The sequence below is a fragment of the Uranotaenia lowii genome, unplaced genomic scaffold, assembly GCF_029784155.1.
Source record: "Uranotaenia lowii strain MFRU-FL unplaced genomic scaffold, ASM2978415v1 HiC_scaffold_59, whole genome shotgun sequence".
Lineage (NCBI taxonomy): Eukaryota > Metazoa > Arthropoda > Insecta > Diptera > Culicidae > Uranotaenia > Uranotaenia lowii.
The window spans coordinates 54984-79291 of NW_026598522.1; the positions used below are offsets into that span (position 1 = coordinate 54984).

The 24308-nt window shown below is 35.8% G+C and overlaps 1 protein-coding gene across 7 annotated transcripts in view; it reads right to left on the bottom strand.

The window, feature by feature from the left end:
- The window catches only part of LOC129760370 (AP-1 complex subunit gamma-1), a 95427-nt gene that overhangs the window by 44395 nt on the left and 26724 nt on the right, over window positions 1-24308 (bottom strand). For 5 of the 7 annotated variants that reach the window (XM_055758016.1, XM_055758018.1, XM_055758019.1 and 2 more), the window contains exons 3-5: window positions 2231-2292; window positions 1711-2065; window positions 1359-1597 (exon numbers count right to left, since the gene is read on the bottom strand). In XM_055758016.1, coding sequence (XP_055613991.1) covers window positions 1359-1597; window positions 1711-2065; window positions 2231-2292 — 656 coding nt within the window. The remainder of the gene's footprint in view (window positions 1-1358; window positions 1598-1710; window positions 2066-2230; window positions 2293-24308) is intronic. The other 2 variants (XM_055758020.1, XM_055758021.1) reach the window with 1 other exon arrangement.

The following is a 24308-nucleotide window of genomic DNA, read 5'->3' on the forward strand; positions in this document are numbered from 1 at the left end:
TACCTTTTGGATGAGTTAATTTCAAAAGATTTTGTGATGATAATAATTTTTCTCTGTTCTTCCAATATTTATTTTCATTAGCGAGTATAGTCACTGTATCCAAGGTCAATGACCAGAGATGATGGTGCACAAAAATCCGAAACATGTCGTTTGATTAAACGTCTATGATATGATGCAATTACAATTTATGTGCAGAATTACTTCATTTCCATCCACATAATGACGAACTCTCAAAAGCCAGCCATCAAGAAGCATAGTAAATTTAAGCAAATGTTTTTCCAACGTGAATATTTAAAACATTTTATAACCATGGAAACGTATGGTACTGTTGTCCACGTTTCTTCCGCCCTTAGTTTTAGTTGTCTCTGCGCAGGGGGTCCACTGCACAGTGGGCCCGGGTCAGTTTAGGTGAGTAGTAAATGTACTTTTACTACTCACCGAGATGCTGACAAGATCTGGCAGTGTATGTATCATAAGCATGAGCAAGCATAAGCTTAAGCATTTTTTATTTCGAAAAGCCTCGATTTGCATGGTATGTTTTCATAAAATGTAGTGCAAGAACCAAGGAATATTTATTATCCAAAATTACATTTTTTTTATTTTCTGTAAATCTTTGATGATTTTTTGAATGAAATAATTCTTGTTTCATGTGATGACTCAGATTATGAAACTTTTCTAAGATTTCTGAAAAAGAATATGTAGTTGACACGCTAAATTTTGGACTCAACCGGATGGATTTCTTCTCACCCTTTAAAGCTCGATTCTGCTGTGAGCATCAGGGTGGAAAATAATCAACCTTGTCCCAAGTTTCTATCAAATCCTTCCACTCGATCGAAGATGCCAATTCAATTAGTCTGGCAATTAAAAACGATGTGATTTTACCGATGCCGTAACTTTTAATGGCATGATACCATATATACGCTGATGGAAATTTGTACTACAACAAAATTCAATTCAATAGAAATATTTTTCCTCAAAATACATAATAGAAGCATCAAAATTCATCCATTATCAAGAGTAAGAAAATGATGAAATAAATAACAAGCTGTACCAGCCTATTCAATAATCACAACCAAACGGTCTGTTATCGTCGGCCGGCCCCACCAAAGGCTGCTAATGCAATTATTTTCCCCCATTAGGGCATTAGTGTAGTGTGTCTCCGGACATTATCAATCGTCGATGCGTGATTGAAAGACATACGCGACACGCGATAGGCAATCGTTCCTCGCGAGACTCACCGGGGGAAAATATACACACGTTCAAATTGTTTGTCGATGGAACCATACAATAATGGGTGACAGCTGTGACTCAAACAACATAAATATCATCGTGCTTTGTTAATGGGAAACAGAACTTACCATGGTTTTTCTCGTTCAGCAACGACCGGGTGGCCGGCAGGAAAATCTCCATTAGCTCCGGTACCCGTTTGATGATTCGAAACGCACAGAGGGCGGCCTTTTTCCGGATGTACGCGTTTGGCGATCGCATCAGCTTTTCCACCTCGCCGGCCAAATCTCGGGACATTTCCGGTGACGCGATGGCACCCAAAGTGCACAACGCCAAGCCCACGACGAACTGCGTCGGGCTGTTGAGGTCACTGTTTGGGGGAGGAAAAGTTTTCGGTTGGGTTTGGTTTCAAGAGGGGGGGAACGGAATGATAAATTGCAGGTGTAATACTAGAGATTGCATCCTAGAGTGCATCGTACTCACTTTTTCAAACAATTGGTAATCAACAAATGCACATCCTGTCGCTCGTCGAGTAGCAGCATCGCACCCAGATAGCCGATGCGTTTGTCTGTGAAGCGTGGGCTCGCAGTCAGCTTTAGACATTCCAGCTGTCCAAAGTGTGCCGGATAGCCGAGCATGTGAATGTACAGTAGTTTGGCAATGTTCCTGCATCGCCAGACGGAATCCTCCTCCCGGAATGTGCCCCGGATGTATGCGCACTCGCGGTTGACCACTGCCCGTTCCTCGGCCGCGGTCCGGGCTGCTCGGATCTGTCGGATTAGGTCCCGCAAGCGGGTTGGAGTTGGGATGCGCACTGTTTTGAGGAGAGCACCAAAATCTAACGTTAAACGAATCAGTTTCTGTCTATTTCCAATTTGAATGCACAACGAAACGTTATCCTTCCCGTATAATCTAATCATAAATCTCAAACTAGGACAAGCTTTCCCTCCAATATCCGCTCATCTGACTACATATATTAGATAAATTTATAAGGGGTACTCACCTCGCTCGATGGTTTCATTGATTGCCTGTCTTATGGTGGCCATGTTAAATGCTGGATTGAATCTGCAAGTGGAAGAGAAAGTAGAGAAAACCGTCAATTAGTCCCCGCGGATAATAACATGTTCTTGAGCCTGGAGTTTTGTTGTTGTACTCAGACCTACGCTATTGTTTCAATTAGATTCAAATTTGCATTTTTACCCAAACAAACAACCTCAGGCAGTCAGGGGATGTCATAATTATTGTCAACATCTTCATCATCATTGTCGTCATCCACCATCATCACCATACTTTTTGTTGCTACTAAACGATGTCGTATTTAGGGATAACTTAAGTTGAGAAGTCGATTACGGGATTACAGGCGGTGATTTTTTTTTGCATCGCATTTAAAAATTATGTTTTGATGAGCACTAGACTGAGTCGATTAGGAGTCATTTTCGAATTTCTCAAACCCTGGGGTCTAAAAAGTCTCGTTTTGTTTCAAAACTTATCCATGATGTTTTGTAGAATTTTTCAGTAACGTTTACATGAGTAAATTTGAACTTGTATGGGAAAATTGAATATTTTGTACTAAAACATCAACATCATTTTTATTTTTTCTGTGGAACCGAGAAGTTACGGCCTTCGGCGAAGCTGTTCAGGGGAAAATTTCCTTAAGAGAATTTATAAATTGGCACAAAAACCATAAGCAGGCTTGGTTCCACAGAAGAAAAAAAATGACGTAGATTTTTTAGTACAAAGTATTTTATTTTCCCATACGAACAAAAAAGTTCAAATTTACTCATGTAAACGTTAGATACCTAAAAGTTCTGCAAAAAAAATTAAGGATAAGTTTTAAACTAAAAAGCAGCTTTTTAAACCCCAGGGTTTGATAATTTCGAAAATTACCCCAAATCGACTCAGTTTAATTGAGCACCCTTCTTTTGGTAAATCGACACAGTCTAATGAAGCACCCTTCTTCTGGTAAGGGTGTTCCATTAGACTGAGTCGATTTCGGGTCATTTTTAAACATTTGCAACGCCGAAAAAGTGCTAATTGTAAAAAATGAGAATTTCATCAATTTTCAATTTCAACTTTTGTTAAATTTTTAATCTAAAATTTAACTGCATTTTGTGCAATGAAGTATTTGAGTGACCAGAGCCAAGGTACATTTGCAACTGAACTTGTTTCAAATCAAACAATAATTTCTAGAAATCTTTTAAACGTGATATAAAATCATTTTTCTACATTGGGCTTGTGATATAGCTCAGATGGCAAGTCAGTTGCTTCCTGAGCCGATGTCCGTGAGTTCGAGCCCAAGAGTAAACATCGATCACAGTTGTACCGGATAAGTTTTTCAATAACTGTCCGCCAACTGCATCGCAGATATAAGTCGCGAATGACATAAAGTTGTTAAAACGACTTCAATCGAAACGAAAAAAAAAGTTTTTCTACATACATAAATTCAACTTAAATTAGGCATGGGAATGTATTTATGTATGTAATAAGCAACGAATAAACGTTGGATCCACCACCTTTTCCCAGTGGGAACATAGAAAAGGGGAAGGAGGGGTTCCGATACATATTATTCCATAACTCAAAATCGAATCGAGCAAATTGTATCAAATTTGGCATGGGTTGAAATTTGGATACGAGAAATCTTTCTATGATTATTTGGGACCCCTCTCTCCTCGTAATGGGAGAATCGAGAGGGAAGAGTAGGACTCTCATGCAATATTTTGCATAACTCGAGTACTAATGAAGCAAATCAAACCAAATTTGGTATGAGAGGGTACTTTGATACGAGAAATATTTCTATGATTTTTGAGACCACGTCTTGCTTCCATTGGGGATTGAGAAGAGGGGAGAGAGACTTTCATGCAATGTTTTTCGCATGACTAAACCTCGACATTGCGAACCAAGCGAATAAAATCAAATTCGACAGGATAGAGTATAGGGTCTATACGACAAATGCTTCTGTGATTATTGGATATCCTATTTTCTTCAACTGCAGTGGAGAAATAGGAAAAAGATATGAGGTTTAACCCCTTACCCCCCAAATTTTCCAAATATGTTTCTCAGACATTATTCAGCTTCAACACTTAAGTTTTCCGTTATTCAAAGTCTAAGAAAAAAATCCAAAAAACATGCTTCAGAAAAAAGGCTGTAAATCAGCTACGAAATACTCAAAAAAAAATATTTCACATAGTGTCCAAAAAAGTTGAAGTTCAATGCTATACGTTGCACATAAGCAGATATTTTTTTAGAATTTCTAAAAATCATGACCCCAGAAAATGTAAAAAAGTAGTGTAAAAACCGTACTTTTCAATCAATGAACCGTTAAAATTGTTAAAGTCATAACAGATAAATTATGAAAAGAACATTGGAAAGTTGACGTAATTTGGCACATTTGTACATTTTAAGATTATTAAAATATGAAACACAGGATTTATGACGAATTTTCAAAGGTAGCTGTGTTTCTCACTTTTTGTCAATTTGCTATTTCTTAGATTTTCTTGCCCTTAAATTTAACTTTGCACTGGATTTTGGATATATTAATTCAATATTTTCGTAATAAATTTATATTCACCAGAAAGCCAATTTCATACAGATTATAGTGGTGTAATTACAAAAGCGCCGAGATACTTAAAATATATAAATTGATAAATATAAAACTAAAAGTAAATCCAGAAAATTTACGCGGATTATAAATTTTGTATAAATTGGGTTTAAGCGAGCAGTTTTAAATTGACACTTGAGGTCTACTTAGGGAGTTTTTTTCCTGGGCTTTCAGAGTGTGTCCATAAAAAAGTAATGATGCAAAATTAAAGATTTTGAGAATTGATTGAGGGTCCTCGAAGAAATTGTATTATTTGGGTGCACCCGAATAAAGTTACAAGCCGCCAAACTTGCAATAGTGTCATATTAGGGTTAATAAACCGAATCTTTATGAAAGTTTTTTTTTGGTTGAACCGAATTTTAGTCAAACTTTTATTTATTTTTTTAATGTTTTCAATAAGTTTGTCCTTGTTTTGCAATCATGATTTTTTGTGTTGTGTAGAAAAATTCTACTTGAAAGTCTATAAATCTAAATTTTTGATAGGAAAACAAAACATAATTTCTACATTTTGTCCTTTCCAGGACCCAATATTCCAATAGACGGCGACAAAACATTCAGATCTTGAAATTTTAAACTACAAAACCTGCGCTCGAACAATAAAAATGTTTCACTTATTTATATTATTTTAAATAAAATTTCTTTAATCGTTGATTTTTTAAAATTACTCTATGATAAATGATTCGAAGTAGCAGCTTGTAAAGCTAAATTTTAATGCGCAATGTCAACTAAATTAGTATATGCTTCGAACTTTCAATATTTACAACAAATAGGAAATTACTCATTATCATTTCTATCAGTTAGGGGAGAATGAGGATACTTGATCCCTGGGGATACTTGATTCCTTAGCTATATCTCGAAACTGGAATGTCTTACAAAGATCAAATATTCTAGAAAAATGTGCCAACATGAGTAAAATAACAATGCTTGTAGCTTAAAAAATTTTAAAAAAATTATTGTTTGAGTAATTGAACTTTGTTTAAAAAATTTCACAAAATGTAACTTGAAGATCTTTTTGCATCACTTTAAAATGTTCCTTACATGGGAAAATTATGAAAAAAATATTTGTTCCAATGTATCAATCGTTCGAACGTAAAATGAACTTCATTGTGCCATATTTTCAAAGCAATGGAATACTCTCAACTTTTTTCAGAAAAAGTTCTTTAAAATGTGGATTATGGGTACAATTGATCCCTAGAGTTGGGTTACAATTGATCCCCCTTCCAAACGGCATATTCTTCTTCTGAATTGATCGTTATGATTGCTGATTACAGAATTACTAATATCTATGGAAAAACTAATATTTATCCAACAATTGTCTGAAGAAAAGAGCAAAAATAATTAATTTTCTCTTAATTATAAAAAATAGCGCCATTAAGTATGCAATGTTATTAGTGTTGAGACAAAGTTATAGAATTTTCTTCTTATGTCTGCTATAAATTGTGAAATGAGAACAAACATGACCAAAATAGTCAATTAACATTTTATCTTGGGGTTTTGTTTGATTTTAATACAAGGATTAGGGCTTCCTGAATAAAAGATCAAGTCTCCTTCAATAGGGGATCAAGTCACCCCTAACTTCAGAAAAATCGCAATTTTTTTACTCCCACGAAAATGCTTCTAGTTCATCAACGGGTTCAAGTATCGTTCTAATTTTTGGAGTATAGGAACTTGAAGTTACAAGCTGTCAGAAAATGTCAAAGACGGCGAGTTGCTAAATTTTTCCAAAAAGATATGGTGAAAATAAGAAAAGGGGATCAAGTATCCCCACTCTCCCCTACTTATTGTTCAATGAATTGAACATGATGTTTTATAAACCCTTCAATTGAAAATGAAGAAAAGCAATTCAAACTTACATGATCAATGATCAACAATAACTATCATTTCGCTGAACAATTTTTAATCATGGTTAATTTAGTTCACATTCAGAAAATTATTTCACATTTCGAATTTGATTTCTTTTTAAATCTGGTGTTATATTTTATATTTTCTATTTCTGTACTCTAATTCTAATAAATGAAGCTTGAAATTCTGATTGTATGCGAAATTTTAGGTTTCACTCTATTTCTGGTGTTCCTGAAATACTGATTTCAAATTTGTAAACAACACCGCTTGAAATTTATTTTCATGCAAATTTCTAGATCAGAATAATAATCATCATTTTGAATAGTTGATGAATGGCTTACCGGATATCGCAATAAATTGCAATATTGATTCTGATTGACTTTAATTCGTAGCGTTAAAACTTATTATTTTTTCGAGCATGTGTGATGGTGTTTGTTTTGCATTTTTGGTATTGCTATTATTTCTAGCAAAATTTAAATTTCGGAAACCAAACCTAATTAAGCTTCGCTGGACACGTTCATGTCAGTAAGAGTGTGTACTCTGAGTAGGAGCCCATACTTAAGCGGCGTATTCCATAACGCTGCGAACCGAAGAGCAGTACACTGCTTTCAGAGCATAGACGTGTCGTCGAAGTCTTTTGTGCTACGACGCCAAAATCCTAATGCAGCAAATCCCTTTGCAGATGTGAGCGCGATATGTTCAGTGAATGATAGTTTGTTGTCAATTTTCACCCCCAGGTCGAGAATGGACTTGAAATTTTCCAATGTTGATCCCGAGAGTTGATATTTTAAGTTGACTGTGTTTCGTGCACGAGTGAAGTTGACTATCTTACATTTTTTGGCGTTTGCCGTCATTCCATTTAAGCGGCACCAGCAGTCTTCTAATCTGCCGATGTCGTTTTGTAAGGCAAGACAGTCAACAGCACTGATAATCTTTCTAAACAGCTTCAGGTCATCAGCATAAAGCAGAGTGTCCGATTGAAAAGTATTACATAGGTCATCCACGAAAACTATGAACAGAAGGGGTCCAAGGTGACTTCCCTGCGGTACTCCAGATGGGATGTCGAAAGTTCGTGATCGCGAATTCCTAATTTTCGTGAAAGCCTGTCGGAGCAATAGATATGAGGCAACAGACTGAGTCGATATGAGGTCATTATAGAATTTCTCAAACCCTGGGGTCTATAAAACTCCGTTTTGGTTCAAAACTCATCCTTGATTTTTTTGCAGAAATTTTAAGTTACGTTTACATGAGTAAATTTTAACTTTTAGAATTTTATGGGAAGAAAGAATGATTTGTACTGAAAAATCAACATCAATTTTGTTTCTTCTGTGGAACCGATTTAAGATACTGCAAATCGGGGCAGCAACAGATGCGGCGCAATGTTTCAGAATCGCAGGAAGTATGCCGTCAGGACCAGATCCTTTCGTTGGGTCAACTGCGGTCAGCTTCTCGTAGATATTGTGAACGGAAACACACGGAAAGGACATGTTTATGTCGTAGGACTCGAGTGATGCGAGGTAACTACTGTTTGTAACAATACTAGGTGGAGAGTAAACGCTTTGAAAGAATTCAGCAAACATATTAACCGATTCGGTCAAGCTGGAGGAAGTGACACTGCGGAGCTATTTTATTGTGTTTGAGATGTGTCCAAAATAATGAGGGGTCGTTTTTCATGTTTTCTTGACATGTTGACGGCAATTTGACTGTGGAAGTGTGACATCAATTTATTCCCGCTACTTATGGCTCAGACTCTATGGAAAGCTGAGTTGCTATGCATGCACAAAACTTTAATACTCAAGGCTACTCTGAAGCTTACTTATTTTGTTAGCTTTCGGACGTAGTCGAACTTTGAACATTTTCTTTAAGATATTTTGTTTAAGGGTCACATTTTGTAAGAAGACTTTTGGAATTCCTTCACTGAATCCATTGTCCCGTTCTATGTGATATAAGATTGAGCTTCGCATCGCGTATACCACCGTACGTTATTTATTTTATGTAAAAGGGCAATTGTTTTAAATTTGTCAAATGTAAAATTTAGTACATCGATTTGTTTCCCTGTACTTTGCTGGAATGGAACGAAAAATGTCTAGCGCTGCATTATCTACCTTGTCGCAAAATTTATATTGTTGTAGAACTCAAATGGAATACGTTATCAAGACTAATAAAGATATTCGAAAAGGACGATAAATTCCAAACATTCCTACCAGTAAACAAACCACTCTATTAAAAGAGGATCCCAAAGAGTGATTATCAGTTGCCAGTTCGAGAGCATTACATAAACTTTGAGTAGGTACGTTATTCCCGATAATCACACAAATACAGAAGCACACCCGCGCAAAACTACCGCGGTCGCTACTAGCTAGTAGCAAGCCAAAGGAAGGTGACACAAATTGAAAACTGGTGTGGTGATGGACTGGTGGTATGCAAATTAGTCGGCAAATATACGACAAAAGCACTTCGCAACTACAAGTGATTGGGACTTCTGTCTGATCAGCCGCTACGGAACCGGGAATATATTTCAAACCGAATGGAAAACTTTTTCCAACAGCTCGAGCCCGCGACAATGAGGGTGTCGATATGTGTTCGAATATCTTTTCCCACACCTCTAAGTTTGACTCACATGGAGCTTCCACCAGTAACGTGCAGTCAGGAGAATACGAAAGTAGAATACGATTTCGGTGACGAGTATATGAATGACTGAATGACTGACTCATCGTTGAGCTACGTTTGTTTGGGGAAACACCGTAGGTACAAACGTAATTGTTTGACGACGCTGATGAAATTTTCTACTAACCCGAACGAAACGCGTTGGCAGTGAACACGTGTACTGATTACTGGAAGACGGTTGCTTATTTCGGTCTTGAATTAATGAGCAACTTTTTCACTTTGTTTATACCTGGTGAAAGGGTTTCTTCAATTCTAGGAAAAGTTTATCAAGCCTCAAACAAATCATCAAAATTTTCTTGAACAGAGATAACACCTCATAAATTCACATGTATAACGAAAGATAATCGAATGATATTCATCCAAAACTTGGTGAATGTATTTTTGCTTTTTTTTCACGGCTAACTTCGCTGATTACCAAAGACAGATCCGATTCAACTTCAGTTTTCAGGATTTTTTTCGAAGCGAAAACACGCCATTGAAAACATACATACATGATTATGAATAATGAAATGGATGTGATTAAATTTTTATCTAAAATTTTGATGAAAATTTCATCTTTGTAAACCGACGTACTTTTGAAACCATGTTTTTTTTTTTAAAATGATGCTGAAAATGATAAATTAAAATGTTCACACAGTTGAGGATATAATTTGGAACTTGCAAACCAAAAAAATTCAAACCTGAGAATTCAAGTCTTTAAACCCATTACAAAGATAGTGAAATTAAGCACACTTACCCTATAGACGACTAAACTACTCATGTTTACTTGTAATAGAAACAGTTGAGAGTGTCATCAGGCTAATCCTATATTTAGATTTTTTTTTAATTTAAAAAATATATATAAAAAAATTAAGATCTCATAAGATTTTTTCTATTTAAATTGTATTTTTAACAACAGCCTCTTATGGTTTACATTGAGATTACAGCAGAAGTGAAAAAAAACAGAAAATATTACGTAAAGCACTAACTTTAAAATTAAAACTATCATAATAGGTACCTATTTACACTCAAAGAAGAGGTTTCAATGCTGATTGGAGCTAACTACATGTTTTAAACTCAAAATTAAGTAGTTTTGGTTCAACACAGCACTTGAATAACAGCCCTCAGCTTTGAGTTCGACTAGGCAAACGCAAAAACTATGTTCTGACTGCCATACTCAAACCTAAGTTCGACAGCCGAACTGCAATTTGAACTTTCTTTATGCCTTTATTCGTAGCTACTCATAATGCAGCTCGGCAGCCGAACTCGCTAAAAGCTTTCAGTTCAACATACACAAGGAGGGTTCAATTTTTAGTTGACTAGATCGATCTCAGTTTTGCTCCTTCGCCGGATTGGGATTAGTTTTAGTTCACAGTTCGCACTCCGTTTTGAACCATCGCAAGGAGGAAGAAGGGTACTTAACTTTAAGTTCATAGAATCGAACTATGCTTTGAACCTCGGTCATACTTAATTTTTAGTTTAAAAAAAGGAGCGTGTATGTATGTGCCGGAAATGCGCTGAAATGTGCATTGCGCCAAAGATGACATAATAGCTTTCCCGTCTACTGGCATGAGGGCTGGAGCTCTCGGGCATAATGATGCAGGACCACTAGACTGCCCCAAATGACCCGACCTTTGAAAATGTTATACGCTGCAGGCTAAAATTGATCCTGGGCCTAGTACAAGATCTCATGCCAAATTTGGGCCAGATCGGACCACGGGAAGGGGTCGCTCAACGAGCCTGAAGTTTGTATGGGATTTTGAGACATTTTGTTCGAGAGGAACATGAAAAACCAGTTTTTCGTCAATAACTGTTATCTCCTTCGACCGATTTCTTTCAAAAACTGGTTTTCTTAAAGCCTAAATTATGACAAATGTTTCATCCGAAGGTTGCATTTCAATTAAAGTTAAGATAAAAAAGTTATTAAGCTTCAAAAATTGGTTAACTTTTTTAAGGGTGATATTCATCACGGTTTTAATGAGACGACTAAAGTCCGACCAGAACACTCAATGTGAAATGCATGCCGTTTCGTCAAATAATGACCGATTTTAACCATTGTTGTTGCGCTCGATTGCAATTTTTAATGTTTTTCTAATATTTGAGTTTGGATGATATTCACTTGATAATTCGGAAAGAAGTAAGGGCGGAAAAATGCTTGACAATTAAATAAAAATTGCATAACCACAGGGGCTTAGGAAAATGACTGGACGGTTCGTGATGCCAATAAAAAGATAAATTTTTGAAAAACAGGTCCATTTACAGTGTTTTCGCGTTTTTCTATAATTTTATCTTTAGTTAAAAGAGAGTACTTTATTTGGCCTAGAGTGCGTTTTATTACAAATAATAATGAGGTTGACATGCGAAGTTATTCAAACTCTTTTTTTTATTCATAGAGGAACTAACATAGTTCAAATTTTATGCACAACATTTCAGATCAAATTGTTTTTTGTTGGAGATTTGAATTTTTTTAAGGGCCTCAACTACCTTCAATAAATATTGCAGTTGTTCTTCATTTCTGGTTATTTTACCATTAAATTCCGAAATCAATGCAACAACTTTTTCGGCACAGTCGTTCACTGTAACCATCTTTAAAATCTCTCTGGATTTTTCATAGTCTCGGTTTTAATTCCATTTGTTGGGATTTTCTTTTGATAAATCAGTGATTAAAAAAAACTGTTCGTGTTTGAAATCTTTGAGCAGATCAAAATTCTCCATTTTGAGGCTTCGATTCTCATGTGATACATTTTGTTGAAGTGCTGCAACCATATCTTGTTTTTCTTCCAAGGAAACATTTTCGTCAAAAAAGCCAAAGCAACTAATTTCGCACCAAGATACACCAAGTGTTTCGCCATTTTGTTTGCAGCAGCTTCGTAAATATTAATTTTAAAGCTTTATAGCAATTCAGAAAAATGTAAACTGTTAATATAAAGGGCTAAATCTCGAGCCTATACTTTTTTCTATCTGCGCTGCAGCTGTCATAATTCTTAACACATTTTCCCTACACCATTCGACGTACTCTTAGTTATCTTTGTGTCAACGCTAATTGCCACAAGCATTCACCGAACACTATTTTCAAAATGACCTAACCAACCAAAAACTGACAAACGAATTCTATACCGACACTTAATTTTTAGATTAATTTTTAGAATATTTAGGTATTTCGGTATGAATGAAGTCGAAATATGAAGCAATTGCTTGGCAAATATCGTAGAAACTGCTTCTTTTCGGAGAAAAAAAGATCCTGAGTTAGGTAGAAAAGATGAAACATAAAATAAAAAGCGGAAATATGTACAATAGACTGCCCCAAATTTGTATGGGAAATTTTAACCCTGTGAAATATTATGCGCTGCAGGTTAAAATTGACTATAGTCCTAGTACAAGATCCCATGCTAAATTTGGGCCAGATCGGATCACGGGAAGGGGTCGCTCAACGAGCCTGAAGTTTGTGTGGATTTTGAGACATTTTGCTCGGAAGAAACATGAAAAACCTGTTTTTCATCAATAACTTTGGTTCCCGTTGGCCGATTTCATTCAAAAACGGGTTTTCTTAAAGGATGGTATTCATCACTGTTAATGAGTCGGGGCGGTCGGACATATTGACGCCTCATTAACAGATACCCCCGTAGAAAAGTTAGCCCATTTTTAAAGCCTAATAACTTTTTTATCTTAATTTTTATCGAAATGCAGTCTTCGGATGAAATATTTTTCATAATTTAGGCTTTAAGAAAACCCGTTTTTGAAAGAAATCGGTCGACGGGAGCAAAGTTATTGATGAAAACCTGTTTTTTTTATTGGCATCACAAATCGTCCAGTCATGTTTCTAAGCCCCTGTGGGTATGCAATTTTTATTTAATTGTCAAGCATTTTTCCGCCCTTACTTCTTTCCGAATTATCAAGTGAATATCATCCAAACTCAAATATTAGAAAAACATTAAAAATTGCAATCGAGCGCATCAACAATGGTTAAAATCGGTCATTATTTGACGAAACGGCATGCATTTCACATTGAGTGTTCTGGTCGGACATTTAGTCGTCTCATTAAAACAGTGATGAATATCACCCTTAAAAAAGTTAACCAATTTTTGAAGCTTAATAACTTTTTTATCTTAACTTTAATTGAAATGCAACCTTCGGATGAAACATTTGTCATAATTTAGGCTTTAAGAAAACCCGTTTTTGAAAGAAATCGGTCGAAGGAGACAACAGTTATTGACGAAAAACTGGTTTTTCATGTTCCTCTCGAACAAAATGTCTCAAAATCCCATACAAACTTCAGGCTCGTTGAGCGACCCCTTCCCGTGGTCCGATCTGGCCCAAATTTGGCATGAGATCTTGTACTAGGCCCAGGATTAATTTTAGCCTGCAGCGTATAACATTTTACAGGTTTTAAATTTCCCATACAAATTTGGGGCAGTCTAAGGACCACTAAATACAAACATTCAAGCTAAACAAGAAAAGCATTTTATGGGATTTTCAACCTATTGGATAATTCATCCCAGAAACAAATAAATAAGAAAAATTGCCGTCGGAGATAATCGAACTCACATCAATTCTCTACCTTCATCTAAATAACGCACAGTGCTGGCCTTATGGCGATTGGCCGGGAGTGTTCCAGTATTGTATTATGATGGGAAAGAGAATTGGTAACGCGAAACTGTTTTTTTCATATCCTACTGCCTACACACTCATAGCCGCGTTCAGCTAGGAAACATCGTAGAATGTTGAAATCTTGTGCAAAACATGTGATTTATATACTTCAACAAATGTTTAGAACATCTTGTTCATGTAAATCTTCATCTAACAATAGTTAAGTTTAAAAAAATACTTAAAAAAATTTCTAAATTACTATTAAAGTAAAACCTCTATAGCTCTGCCCTGAACAAAGATATTATTTTGATATTATCAACAAAGTTTCATATTTGTGCATATTCTGCAACTTTGTCAAACAAAATAACGCTGTATCTATTAATAAAGTAAGAGTTTATATTTTTTCATAGTAGACTTTGACCAATTTTTTACGAATTATATTTTTACGATTATTTGAGACCCCTCCTTTTTTCCATTGAGGTTCCTATAAAATTTTTATATTGTATAACCCGAGAAATATTCGAATAAATGGGACCAAATTTGGCATGGAAAAGCTTTTGAGAACGACAAAGGTTTCTGTAGCTATTTGGCACCACTTCCTCCTTCCTGTAGGGAGATAAAGGAGGGGCTTCCTCACTTTTTTTCCATCACTTGAGAACCAAGTTTGGCATGGGAAATCATGTGGCACGAGAAATGGCTACCTATATGATTATTTGAGATCCCTCCATTCTTCCATTAGGGAATATAGGAGGAAGGGACAAAGAGTGCTCCCATACAACTTTTTGCACAACCTGATAAAATTTTGTTGTTTAGCTTCAGAACGTAGAGGGTTTTGGGTACGAAAAAGTGGGTATGAATAAGAAACGCCTACTTTCTTCAAGAAGTGGGATATGGGTAAGGGGAAAGGTTATCTAAATACTTATAATGTTTTTGGGATATTTCATGAGCGCTTCCCACTTTGGAAAAAGGAAAGGATAGAAATCCATACTAGTAAAACACACATTTTGGCATTATTAAAGAAATCATGAAGCTTTTAAAACGAAATAAAAATTTCGAATCTAGAAAAACAAATTAATAGATCAAGTTTTATTCAATAATTGAAATACAAAAATTACTTCAGCTGCAACCCTCATTTCAAAGTGGTTGCTTATAATTTTTCTATTCTTAATTATATCTGAAAAAAATGATTTTATTTACAAATTTCATTTATTTTTGGAAGGGTTAGCAAAGCACACCGGATCAGTTAGTTTGGAATAAAAAAAAAAAGAAAAATAGTTTTAATGATATTGAGGCATGATTTTAAACATTCATGAGTGAGTACTTTGTTTAAGAATTTGAAAAACTAAAAAACACTTTGACTATGTAAACCAGTTGATAATGTAACTGATTTAATCCAAAATTTTAATTATTAAGTCAAATCTCATTCAACCACTGATTAACTTTATCAAAGCAGAATCGTTGATCCCCCCAGTGGGTTTAAAACTCAAAGCCGCAAAGTACTGAATTTGAAAATAGATTTTCACCAGTTTATCGATTTGAACCGGACTGAAACCAGCTGTGCTGATGGCCCGAATAATAGTTCAGGACCAACTAGTTAGTTCAGTGTTTATTTATGTAGGTACGTTTGTATATTTCGTTATTTCAGCCCGGTCGGACTGTCCTCGGGAGACTAATAAATCGCGAAAGTTGTCCACAATAGCACAGTCAGGATGCCGGAAACGCTTTCACTGCTTTCGGTAGCCATTTATTTATGAGTTGAGGGAAACTGCCATGACGATACCAGTGTAGTGTTTGGAGCACTATAAAGCTATAGAGCAGAAAAACTTCAGCTTTGTTTTACGGACTTGCCAGTGAAACATTTCAATTGAAAAGTTTTTCTAAAAGTAAGAACAATTTTTATGGCCTCCGGTTGTTTGCATATCTCACAATACCTGTCATGGGTAAATGTTGTTTTTAAAGAGTGTTAAATCCATAAAGTTGACAAACTGCTGCCGACCGAAGAATTCTCATATACATATGTAGACTCCCGAAGGCAGAGAATGAACACATCTTAACGAAGAATTTATATCCAGAAGCTACTTCCAGACGTGAGGGATATAAAATATTTACAGTGCGACACTCCCTTTATCCCCGAGATAACACATTCAAGCAGTTTGAGATTTGAGGGTTATAATTTGAATATTGAAGATTGGTACAACTTTGTTGGAAATATGATTTTAATCGCCGTAATTTGTATGATTATAATTTTAATGGCATGTGCGGCGGAATGAAAACTAGAGAGAATTTTATTTTATAGAATTTGAAAGAAAGGTGGGCTCGCTATACATGGGAATTCTCTTTCTGGGTTTCTCATGTATAGTTAGCTAATGCAGAGCAAAGGCGGGAGCAATTCATGGGAGCTTTTCATCAACATGCCCTCTAGCCTAAAATTTCAACACCTATCAAGCTTTCTCCTATTGGCGCACTAATGCCTGTCTATCCACCTTTCTTTCAAATTCTTTAAAATAAAATTCTCTCTAGTTTTCATTCCGCCGCACATGCCATTAAAATTATAATCAACTTTGTTGGAAGCAAAAATACAACCAAACATTATGTTTTACCAAGTGAACAAACTCCCGCTTTAATCACCTTTGTAAAACAACAGAAACAAATGTTTGTCAAAGCACATATGTACATACATTGTCGTAGAGCTACTCCGGAATCCCGAGGAACATTCCCAGTCGACACTTGGCTTGGAGAAGATTCCGAAAGCTTACCCCTTCGTTTGGCCTATGGCCTCGGGTCGAGTTTACTTGCCAAGTATGTATGGTTTCTTATCTTATCAATGTACCAGGCAGGGTCGTGAGATATTGGCGTAATAAATATTGAGACAAGGTATCTACTGTGGTGGCACGTTCGGTTTTTTTTTGCATCGGGCAAATATTTTGATCACATACCATAGATATGTTATTGAACATGCCCGTTTATCTTTCCTCCTTGGCTCAATGTTTATTTTGGAGGCATATGTAGGACCATATGTGTCTTTTTGTTCACAACTAGACAAAACATAATTTATTTGTTTATCATAAATCGTCGGAAAGCAAGTTGACTGTCCTTGGCATTTTTAAAGTGTCAAAACATAATATTGTAACGGACTTCTTCAGAAAATAACAAAAAAAAAACATATGCAAATAGACAGTAGGTACAAATTTGTTTAGAATCCAAACATCTTCGACTAATGCATATTGAATTATGTTCTAACGATGTCCAATTCTATGTCCACAGAGCATCATAAATATTACAACATCTAATACAGGTAATTCAATATGCGAAGACACAGTTCTTCATAGGGTTATCAAATTAAGATAACAATTTGAAAGACACAAACACACAAACTTTAATAATTTTCAGGCACGATAATAGGCCAAAACCCTCCCATGGGTATTATTCTTTCATCTGAATTTCTAATTCAAATGAAAGCTACTGCTCGCATGTAGGGATGTAATATTTGCAAAGGCGTCTCACTCTACTACCTACTTTGTCATATATATACCTCTGCATAATGAAATTCCGCACACGAATTTCTGCTCCTAGAATAGAGGTGTGTTATGCTGTCACGACGACGAGTCGGAACGAGACTACGACACTGAAGAACCGCAAAGAAATGCACCTTAGGCAACCGGGGCCGACTGTCGTTGTCGTCGTCGTCGTATGCAAATCTTACTTAACTCCGGAACGATAAAAGGAAAATGGAAACGATACAGTGGAGCTGATAACTACATATTCGATAAACAAGGAAAAATAGAAAATGGGAAAATGAGTCTTCCATGTTTAAGGGGGGGGGGGGGGGAGGGGTAGGGTCTAACGGGTATAAAAAAAACACCATTTTCACGATTTTTTTCTGGAGCTATCGTTCAAACAAATGTATTCAATTTTTTTGCATTATACAAAGCATTGTTAAAAGAACATTAAGTAATTTTGTCGTAGAAAAATATTGAAAAATGAGCCGGTGACGGAGCATTTACGAGGATGCCTTTTAGAAAACAGGATTTGCGGTGGACACTGTATCTCAGCACAGAATCATCTGAAGTCAAAAAATCAGTGCAAAATATTTTTAATAGATGTTTTTCTGGACCCCAACGTTTTTATTTAACTTAAAAATATTTTTATGAAATTTTTGAGGCTGTTTGAAGTAAAAACTACGATTTTTCACTTAAAAATCCGCCATTTTTCACCTGTAAATTCTCCCCAAAATAAAAAAATCAAAAAAGAGAAACGTTGGGGTTTGGTATTTTATATGTAGAAAATATGTTCCAAATTTGAAAAGAATCGGATAAGTAGTTTTCAAATGACGATGTCCACGGACTTTAAAAATGTGCTTTCGAGAAAAACGCGTTTGACGTTTCTGCTCTTGCTTTCTTGCAGTATTAGATAGGAGGAGATAAAGGCCTATAACTTCTACAGTTTTGCTTCAATTGACTTGAAAATTTGACAGAACATTCTTGAAATGTTTTACAATAAGAAAATAAAAAAATAAAAAAAATCGATTTTTTGAAAACGTTAGACCCTAGCCCCCCCCCCCCCCCCCCCCCCCCCCCCTCTTAAATCGCTCCCTTTGAGAAACTTCCAGTTTTTACATTTTTATTTTTGTATGTTTCATTTGCCATTTGCTCTCCACAATCTTTCCTGTACTTTCTCTCCACTGTCTTCCTCTACAATTGTTCTCTACAATCTTTCTATACAATATCTTTCTCTACAATCTATCCCTCTACAATCTCTCTCTCTCTCTACAATCTCTCTCTGTTTACAATCTTTCTCTCTACAATCTCTCTCTAAAATCCCTTTCTACGATCTATTTTTTTTACAACCCGTCTTTTTGTTTTCCACTCTCTTTTCCTCTTTCATTTTACTCTATCCTCTATTTTGAAAGCCCCTCATTCAATTTAATATAATTATTTGTTTACTTCCTTCTTTCTTAAACTCTTTCCATTAAAAAGAGAGAGGAATGTTATAAGAAAAGAGAGACTTGAAGAGAAAGAAGGTGTTAATGAGAGAGTAATTCTCTGATTAACATCTCCTTTCTCTTCAAGTTTCTTTTTTTTTTTTCAACATTTACCGCTTTTTAAATATTTTTCTTTCTTTTAACATTTTTTTCTCTTAATAAAATCGCTCGCTCTCTTTCATTTTAATATCTCTCGCTCTATCTTGAACATATATCTCTCTCTCTCTCTTTAATAACTCCCCTCTCTTTTAAACATTTTTTGTTTTCTTCAACTCTCTCCGTTTTCCAGTCACTCCTTGTTTTACTGTGTATTTAGTTTTATTTTTTTATTAACCTTTTTTTTTATTTTTATTTTTTTATTTTTTCTCTTGGCTGCATGGCATCGGCATAAAGTATACTGTCACTGGGATACTGAGCCATGTCGTAAGAGGCGACTTATCTAGTACTTCCCAGATACTTTTATCTCATATTTCTTGTCCATTGGAAATCAATGAGGTTGTATCTGGGAGGGGGAGAAAATAGGACGAGAGCAATTATAGCTCTATAATCTCTCTCTACTATCTCTTTCTACAATCTCTCTCTACAATCTCTAACTACAATCTCTATCTACAATCTCTCTCTACAATCTCTTTTTAAAAGCTCTCTCCACAATCTTTCTCTATTATCTCTCTCGACTATCTATCTCTACAATCTCGCTCTACAATCACTCTCTACATTCTTTCTATACAATATCTTTCTCTACAATCTGTTTCTCTACAATCTGTTTCTCTACTATCTCTCTTTATCTACAATTTCTCTCTACAATCTTCAATTTCTCTCTACGATCTCCAATTCCTCTCTACAATCTTCAATCTCTCTCAACAATGTACAATCTCTCTCTGCAATCTCCAATCTCTCTACAAGCTCTTTCTACAATATATGTCCACAATCTCTCTCTCTACAATACCTTTCTCTCTAATCTTTTTCTCTCTTCAATCCTTTCTCTCTACAATTTCTTTCTTTCTACAATATCTTTCTTTCTACGATTCCTCTCTACAATTCCTCTCTTTACAATCTCCAATTTCTCTCTCTTTGAAATTTCTCTGCGGTAAATCTCTCTTTTTTCCCACATTCTTTTTTTTTCTTTTAAATCAATCCTCGATTCCATTTAATATAAATCTTTGTATTTTCTCTCTCTCTCTTTTTCTTTCTAAAATTCTTGCCCTTTAAAAGAGAGAGAAAAGTTATAAAACAGAAAGACTTTGTTGAAGTATGAGTAATCAACGCAGGTTTGTGTTGGAATTGACCTAAGCTTCATTTATTTCCTTTCTCAAGTCCTTAAACAATAACTCAATACTATAGCTATTACCATGTCGCTTAAAACTAGCTGATTCCCAAATTCAGAATCTTTGCTTATTCTCTATCGGATTCTGAGATATACTCTCATAATAAACTGAAAACACTGCTGGGTTACTCTGAACCACATGCTGTGTTGGCTTAGTTGATCGTGTATGATGACAACATTTGTATTGTTGTCATCATCATCGATCACATTAGTTGTCAAAACACTATTGTTCCCAGTATGCGAATTGACCGAACAATGAGAAGACGAAACCAAAACAAACCAATGTGGTTTTGATTTTTTCCCCACGGAGGAACGGAATCATCCGAATGACGAGAAAGAATTTGTTAAGAAGATCCGAAAACAGTGAGTATCAACAGATTAAAAGAGAAAGGAGATGTTGAGAGAGAGAGAGTAATTCTCTGTTTGACATTTTCTTTCTCTTCAAGTTTCTCTTTTTTTTTAAACATTTATTTCTTTTTTTTTCACATTCATTTCTTTCCTTAAACATCTCTCTCTCTATCTTTCTTTTGCGCATCTCTCGCTCTCTTTGTTTTCAACATCTCTCACTCTCTCTCTTTTCAACATCTCTCGCTCTCTATCTGTCTAACATCTCTCACTCTATTTTAAAATCTCTCTCTCTCTCTCTCTTCATAAAATTTCCTCTCTCTTTTAAACATCTCACTTTTTCTTCAACTCTCTCTTTCTTTTATCACTCATTTTTTTACTCTCTATTTATTTATTTTTATCAACCCATTTTTTCAATTTTCGGCTTTCTCTTTATCTCTCTCTCTCTCTCTCCCAACTAATCTCTCTTTTCTTACCCTTTATATTCTTTCTAACTTTGTTCCATTTTTTTACTCATTTTTTCTGCTTCTCCTTCTCTATTTATTTAACTCTTTCTTTTTCTCTTTCTGTCTTTAATTATTCTTAAATTTTTTCACTCTATCATTCTTTCAATTTTTCTTCTTCATCAAAGCAGGCGTTGGTGATGACTTCATAATCCTTTAGACAGGATGTCCGATAAAGATGCGTTTTTTCGTGACGTGAGATCCGTTCGCGAATTTCAATTTGCCCCCCTATAGTGTTGCCGTAAGAAGTAATTCTACGTCAAAACAAATTTACATTCATAGAATTTGCATTAAACTACACTTTTCAAGTAACTTCGACTCATCTTTCAGAACCAGAACTATGTAGGTACTATATTTTTTGATAAAGCCTTTCGAATTTGTGTATTTTATGCGACTCGGTCTTATTTACCGGAGCTGGAGCTGGAGCCTGTTACTCTGTCTGATGATCTGTGTCAGACATATTGATAGCTTTTCGAATCTGTGCATTCAGTCACTCGAAGCCGATACCATCTCATAGTAGTCCAAGCACTAGGATTTTGAATTTGCGCTCAGAAAGCCACTCCGTCTTACTTGAATGATGCTGTGTCAGTCACTCTGTCTTATTTACCGGAGCCAGAACAATCTTCATCTTGCAAAATGCACAATTGTCGTGAACTGACTAAACTTCAGATTGTTCAGATTTTTTGTCGTTCGTTTACAAGAATGAACCACTTTTTTTTGTTTACATATTATTTCTTTCTCCAGTGTTTCCAAATTCTCATTTTATTTAATATTTTTCACTTTTATGTTTACCTATGTGGCCTTAATCTTACCTTTATAATTCTTACTAACCCTTTAATGCACGACTTTTTTTAAAAGAAAATTCCAGTTATTGAATCAGTGAAATAATAACATTTTAATGCGAATATCAAAACTCAACAGGTTTGAAGTCGTTGTTTTGAGTATAACAAAAGTTATGGCCCATTAAAAATGAAAAATTATTTTTGAAATTCTTAGCTCTTTTCAATATGGTTTTGCTAATTTCTTCAAAACCTTGTAAATTGGGTGCAGGAAGGTGTTTGTGATTGATGGAGATCGATAAATTTGTTGGAATTTTAAAATCTGAAGAAATAACAGCGATTTTCCAAAAACTACTTTTTTTCAAAAAAACAAATAAATTTGATTTTTGCAATTTTGCTGCATACTTTGTTCGATATCTCACACATACATTGGAATATCGTAATAAAAATACCATGGGCTGATTTCTTTTAATCTCTAGAATATTTTTTGTGAATACATCACTCATAAATATCCACGCGTTTTCAAGATATTCGGATTTGGATTAATGTTGTTTTAAAACAACACTATGCATTAAAGGGTTAAAAATGTCTAAAAAAAATCTTAAGCTTATCAAATTTTTGAAAAAGTGATGAAAAAGTGAAAAATTTCAGAAAACACAGCTGACGAACCATGTTTGAAAGATTGAATAATAATACTGGGCGACTCTGGTGATATTATGAAGCTTTCTACCAATAGGCACCATAAATTGTCTCAACAAAAATGTACATTACAACAAGAAATGATTAGCCATGAAAATTTATACAATCATTACAATATACCGATGGAAACTCTGAAATACTAAACCATTTCCAAGCTTTACGGAACCAATATTTTTCCTGTATAAGCTCGGAATGACTCGGTACATAACGAACTAAATAGAACCAGGACTAGGATACGTTCCGGCAGAGACAGCTCAAATAAATCCAGCCCGAGTCTGACAGGAGTTCAAAGATGATTAATTATTCAGTCGTTCCGGTTGTCTGGCTTTGGTTTGCCGCCAGCCACCATCAGGAACGACATCCTCGACAAGGCACCGACCCTAAAAAACTCTCTTTGGGGATGCACTCTTTAAACTGTAGAAGGATTTTTGGAAGTGCCACACATCGTGAGTATAAATTGGCTTGAAGATAACCTTATTCCACCAGCTCTTATGGAGCTATTCCAGGGATATATCGTTTATTTCTGTCCATCTATCGTTAGAAGGAAAAAAGATTGGTTCAAACGATTTTCGATGACTCCGGTCGAAGGTTCTTTTTTTTTTCGAACTAAAGTGCAAACTCAGAAGGTGTGTTCCTTCATCATTCGTCTATCTTTTAATTTTCAGGCATGAATTTGACACGCACAAAGTTTAAGGGTTTTCTTAACACATGAACAAATTCCCGGCAGTAAATTATGATCCTTTAAATTTTTGAGCCCAACTCCTGATCCAACGAGTCGTCTTCAAAGTTGGATGCTAATCGAATCCGGCAGCAGCGGAGCGGCCGGCCATAAATATATCGTCGGATCCACATAGTAGCGTAAGCCTTTTTCGTGCTCTGGTTTCACAAATTCGCAAATCCCGTTTGCTCCCCCGCATCTACATACAATCTACTTCTGAAAGCTTTCGGAAACCATTTTCCGAGAAATCCCGCTGGCAAATAAAGTGTTCTGTCTCTTGCGGAGTGAGCACTCATTTTACGGTTTCAGTCACATCAACCGGAGGTATTAATTCTGCATGTGGTCTGCAAGAGATTTACGCTTCGTCCTTTACAGTACTGTGCGTTGGATTGGAACATTTGTTCGATGTCGTTTTACTCCCTTTTAAGAAATATTGATCCGCATTTGCATAAATGCTATAAATAACAACCAACCTAATCCCAATGCAGCTTCATAAAACAATGCAATCATACCCTAAATTCATTCTTTACAACTCGATTAAACTGTTTCCGTACTCAACACCCTCGGTGCATATTTTTAGCAGCCTAAACGGAGAACCGAACCTGTTGCAAGGAGGTGCCAATAGGATATTCTTGTAAATCTCAGCCAAAACACCCCAAACCTTCGAATGGAAAAACGGAAGTTTGTGGATGGGTTTTGGGGGGTTCAACCTCTTTGTGCCTTTTCCCGCAAATCCGGCTGGCTGAACCAAACCAGCTTTGCAATATGGGTGTATGGAAAACGTATGCGGCGACGGCATAACACATTCCCGGAATATTGTGCCCGGTAAAATCGTGTTAGCACGGCATAGTTAGTTAGGTACAGAAACATTTCACTCCATGGATGAGCACCATCAGCATCGTCATACCGACTCAATATGGAAAGATGCCTCTGTGAGTCTCTCTCGCTTAATTCAGTCACCTCTCAGTCAGTTTTTTCGCTTCTGGGTGGGGGTGGCACATGTGTTAGATTACCGGTAGACAGAACGGAACAATGACGTTTAAGTGGAAACCACAATTC